The sequence below is a fragment of the Penaeus chinensis genome, chromosome 40 (genome assembly GCF_019202785.1).
Source record: "Penaeus chinensis breed Huanghai No. 1 chromosome 40, ASM1920278v2, whole genome shotgun sequence".
NCBI classification, from domain to species: domain Eukaryota; kingdom Metazoa; phylum Arthropoda; class Malacostraca; order Decapoda; family Penaeidae; genus Penaeus; species Penaeus chinensis.
This window is the reverse complement of record NC_061858.1, coordinates 779,964-784,963: the sequence shown is the minus strand read 5'-3', so window position 1 is coordinate 784,963 and position 5,000 is coordinate 779,964. Positions and strand designations below refer to the sequence as shown.

At 40.6% G+C, this 5,000-nt stretch overlaps 1 protein-coding gene across 1 annotated transcript in view; it reads left to right on the top strand.

Annotated features, from left to right (window-relative positions):
* Positions 1-2,299: 2,299 nt before the first annotated feature.
* The window catches only part of LOC125047009, an 18,808-nt gene continuing 16,107 nt past the window's right edge, over positions 2,300-5,000 (top strand). The window contains exons 1-3 of the mRNA XM_047645033.1: positions 2,300-2,409; positions 3,406-3,631; positions 3,734-4,123. Of these exons, the coding sequence (XP_047500989.1) occupies positions 2,300-2,409; positions 3,406-3,631; positions 3,734-4,123 (726 nt within the window). The remainder of the gene's footprint in view (positions 2,410-3,405; positions 3,632-3,733; positions 4,124-5,000) is intronic.

Here is a 5,000-nt window from a genome sequence, read left to right as displayed (position 1 = left end):
AATAAAAACAGGGAAAAAATGATTCGAGATAAAAAGTCATCAGGAGGAAACTGACGATTTTCCGAGGCGATGACTGACAGTTCCAGACGAATGACGGCAAACTGACAGGTTAGTGATGACGGCTCTTTGATAATTGAAGGGCAGCTGATGATATCATACTTTTTGGTTATAGTTATAACTGGTAGTTATAATTCTGTGAAATAGGAGCACGTCCTGACATCTTCAACCAATCATCATCAACTTTTCAAATGCATCATCGCCTTTATAAAGTGATGATGATATTGATATCTAACTATCTACCTATCTATCTATCTATCTATCTATCTATATCTATCTATCTATCTATCTATCCACCTATATATCTATATCTTTATCTATCTACCTATCTATCTATCTATCTATTTATCTATCTATCTATCTATCTATCTATCTATCTATCTATCTATCTATCTATCTATCTATCTATCTATCTATCTATCTATCTATATATATACCTATCTACCTATCTATCTATATATTTATCTATCTATCTATATATCTATATATCTATCTACACATATATATGATTGATATTATTCTCCTTCTTATTTTTGTTTTCATTTTAATTTACGTTCTCTCTCTCTTTCATATAATCATATTCACATTCAGAATGAAAAGAAGAAAAGAAAGAAGAAGAAGAAGAAGAAAAAAAAGAAAAAGAAAAGGAAAACGAAGAAAAAGAAGGAGGAAAAAAGAAAAAGAAAAGGAAAAGAAGAAGAAGAAGAATTAAATGAAAAAGAAAAAGAATTGAAACACTGAATTTATATCAAACCAACAATGAAAAATGTAGGAGGAGGACGACGAAGGAGAAGAAGAACATGTGGAGAAGGACGAAGAGGAAGGAGAAGGTGAATTAGAAGAGAAGAAAGAGGAAGACGAAGAAGAAAAAAAAACAGAAGGAGGATCGCAGAAAAAGAAAAGAAGTAGAACAAAGGGGAAGAAAAAGAAGAAAAGAAAGAAAGAAAAGAAAGAGAAAGAGAAGAGAAGAAAGAGAAGGAGAAGAAGAAAAAGGGAGAAAGAGGAAAGATAGAAGGAAAAAGAATGAGAATAAGAAAAATAAGAAAAAAAGGAAGAAATAAATGGAGAAAACAAATAACATGACACATTCGTAATTATTTTTTTCTCTCTAATGACGCAATACTTTTATTAACCGACCCTTATTCACAGCAAACCTATAATAATATATTGTTTAGAGTTTTATATTTTCTATATTAGTCTATAAACATGTTATTAGGAATCGTGTCTAGGTGTTTATGAGAATTAATAACTACGACTCTGATGAATATGAAGCCAATAAATACTGAGCCAAAGTATTTTACTGAACTGATATCAAAAGGCAAAAGAAAAAATGGCAGAAATCATAACGTTCATCGCTTTCCTCTTTTTGATAAAAGATGATGAAGATAATGATTACGGCGATCAGAAAGATATAAATTGTGATAATAGTACAATAATGATAATAGTACATTGCTTCAGATAGTTATGGCAGTAATGATGGTAACAATAACAATAATAATGAAAACCAACAGCAGTAATATTGGTAGTTATGAAAATGGGGATAATGATATTGATAAGGATTATGTATATTTGGATATTTATACATACACACACACACACATATGTGTGTGTGTGTGTGTGTGTGTGTGTGTGTGTGTGTGTGTGTGTGTGTGTGTGTGTGTGTGTGTGTGTGTGTGTGTGTGTGCGTGTGTGTGTACATATGCAAATATACATTATCCTTATCATTATCATCATCCCTATTATCATAATTACCAATATTATTGGTATTATTTTCATATATATAGATACGTATTTGAAAATACTACGCATAAACCTAAACGGAAGCTATGTACGAGATTACCCAAAGCTCTCCCCTCCCCCCTCCATAATACTCAGAAAAGCACACGTACATTAGCGAACAGACGGATGAGTGGACAGATTAGCTGGCTAGATCGACAGATAAATGGACAGTCCACTGCATTCAGACGTTTAGATATGGAGAAAGTAACAGAAACAGTTACATACAGTTTTATTCTCAGAACGCGAGTGTTAATACCACATAACACTATATTTGGAGACAACGGAAAAGTGCAAGTGGCGATGACAAAATAATATGCAGACAAGCCCGGCCGAAGTTAAGAACGGAAAATAGGCAAATCTGCCGACATACGCATTTGCATAAATATGTTTCATGTGAGACTAGATTACAAATGCCGTGGCAGTCTGGCTGTCTTCACGTGCCGTATGTATAACTAGGGCTGCAATGGTGCCGTACTTCAAGCCGGAGATGTTTCCCGTGTCTGCGCAGCCACACTTACGGGCAGAAGGGACATGTCAGCGCATGCCCGGTGTGAGTGATGGATTTGCACGTTCGCAAAGTTACTGAAGCAAAGGCATCTTGAGAAGGGAAACATTGGGCTCTATTGACACTCTAACTAACACTTTTTTACTACTTCTCTGATTGGAAGACGTGTATGTGTGTGTGCGGGTGTGTGTGTGTGTGTGTGTGTGTGTGTGTGTGTGTGTGTGTGTGTGTGTGTGTGTGTGTGTGTGTGTGTGTGTGTGTACATATATATATATATATATATATATATATATATATATATATATATATATATATATATATGTATATATATATATGTATTATATATATATATATATATATATATATATATATATATATATATATATATATGTATGTGTGTGTGTGTGTGTGTGTGTATATTAAATATCTGTATATATGTAAATACATATATATACTTATATACATTTATATATATATATATATATATATATATATATATATTTTATATTTATATATATATATATATATATATATATATATATATATATATATGCATACACACACAGATATATACACACATACATACATACATATATATATATATATATATACATATATATATATATATATATACAACACACACACAGACGCACACAAACACACGTGTGTGTGTGTGTGTGTGTGTGTGTGTGTGTGTGTGTGTGTGTGTGTGTGTGTGTGTGTGCGTGTGTGTGTGTGTGTGTATGTGTATGTATATTTGTATGTGTGTGTATATATGTGTGTGTGTGTGTGTGTGTGTGTGTGTGTGTGTGTGTGTGTGTGTGTGTGTGTGTGTGTGTGTGTGTGTGTGTGTGTGTGTGTGTGTGTGTGTGTGTGTGTGTCTGTGTGTGTGTGTGTGTGTGTGTGTGTGTGTGTGTTTGTGTGTGTGTGTGTGTGTGTGTGTGTCTGTGTCTGTGTCTGTGTGTGTGTGTGTGTGTGTGTGTCTGTGTCTGTGTCTGTGTCTGTGTCTGTGTCTGTGTCTGTGTCTGTGTCTGTGTCTGAGTATGCGTGTGCATTCGCCAAAGCCCACGCAGGTCACCCCCTGCGAGGCGCCCCGACAGCGCCCGTCCGGCCGCCCACCGCAGCCGCTGCCCGCCCGACCGAGCACGACAGGCGCCTCCCGACCTGACCGCCTCCCGACCAGCAGCGCGACTCACCTTCATGCCCCATGTCGGGTCGGAGACGTTGCTAACACTCGAATGCTGGACCTCCTCCGTCCACGCCGTCGGTGACGCCTCCAAGCCGCCCATTGTGATGCTCCCTCGCCCTTGAGCCGCGTGCGCCCACTCTGGGATTCATTTTAGCTTCATTCCACATGATTTGTCACACCGAGTGCGGTCGGCCTCGTCCTAGCACTGGCTGGACATTCACAATCCCTCATCGTCGGACACTGAGATTTTCCTCCTCGTCTCGACTTCAACGAAAGGTCCTTCGGGAGGTTTTTCTCGCGTCGCTCCTTCTCCACAAGGACACTACACTCACACCGACCACCGGACCCCTCCGCGGCACCACAGTGTAAATTATACAGACGCACCTCCGTTTCTAAGAGCTCAGCGCGAGAGGAGGCCGTGGCAGACGCCCACTAATTCCCTCTCCGTCGCGACCATCGCCGAGTCACACGCAACCAAGGCAGGCACAGCGCTGTCGAGGCTCCGCCAGTCGGTGGCCTTCTGGCAGAGCGAGCGAGCGGCAACCCTTCACTGGCAGGGGACACGACGCGACGGCTTCGTGCCTGCAACTGAGGTAACGTGGGAGAGATCGGGCCCGCAGCCCCATACACGCGTGACGTCACGGGTACACGCGGCCACTCTGACCTGCCACGCATGGCTACACTTCCCCCGCTGTGGTAGTGCCACTGGTGTTTCGCCTGGTGTGTACCGTGCGGTGTAGGAGAACCGAGTCTTTTTCACGGGAGAGAGAAGTAGAATTCACACGGTTTGGGGCCCCGCGTGGTCAAACCGGTGTGCTGCGTGGTGGTGGATACTGATGAGTGTATTTCGTAAGTTGTCGGGGGGAAAAGTGTTGCTTGGTTAAGATTGCCCTGCGTCTGTCCTTTCGTATGCGAGTACTTGTGAACGGGCGTGTGTGTTTTTTTTGTGTGTGCGGCGTTGTTGTGTTCAACTGGATCATATTATACAATACGTGTGAACTGAATATATCACACCAATCTGGCTACTGCACATTGTGTCCATGTCGAGTTTCCATAAAATACATGATGTTATATAACTTTATTTTCTCGTTAACATGGTTTGCAATATGCCCGTTAGTTGCTGTACAAACAAAAATGTCGTGCGTTAAATGCCCGTGATTTATGTTACGCGGAGACGATAACATCTGCTGTGGCCTTGGGCGAGTTAAGTCCCAGTATCTGGAAGTTATCCTCCCTGTTATGTCTCTACTGCGTTTCATTCGGAACATTTTAGTGCGTTGAAGATACCTACCATCCTCTCTTATCCTATATACACGTGGGCTCCTGTGTTCGCTTAGTTCTTTGTGTATAGTGATGGTCGACGCGTGTGCGTTTCGTGGCGTGTGATTCTCTGTCTGCTGAGGATATGCTGGGGCTGTCGGTTCTGTTACTCTTGTTTTTATGGCTGTTGACGATGATGCTACTGCTGCT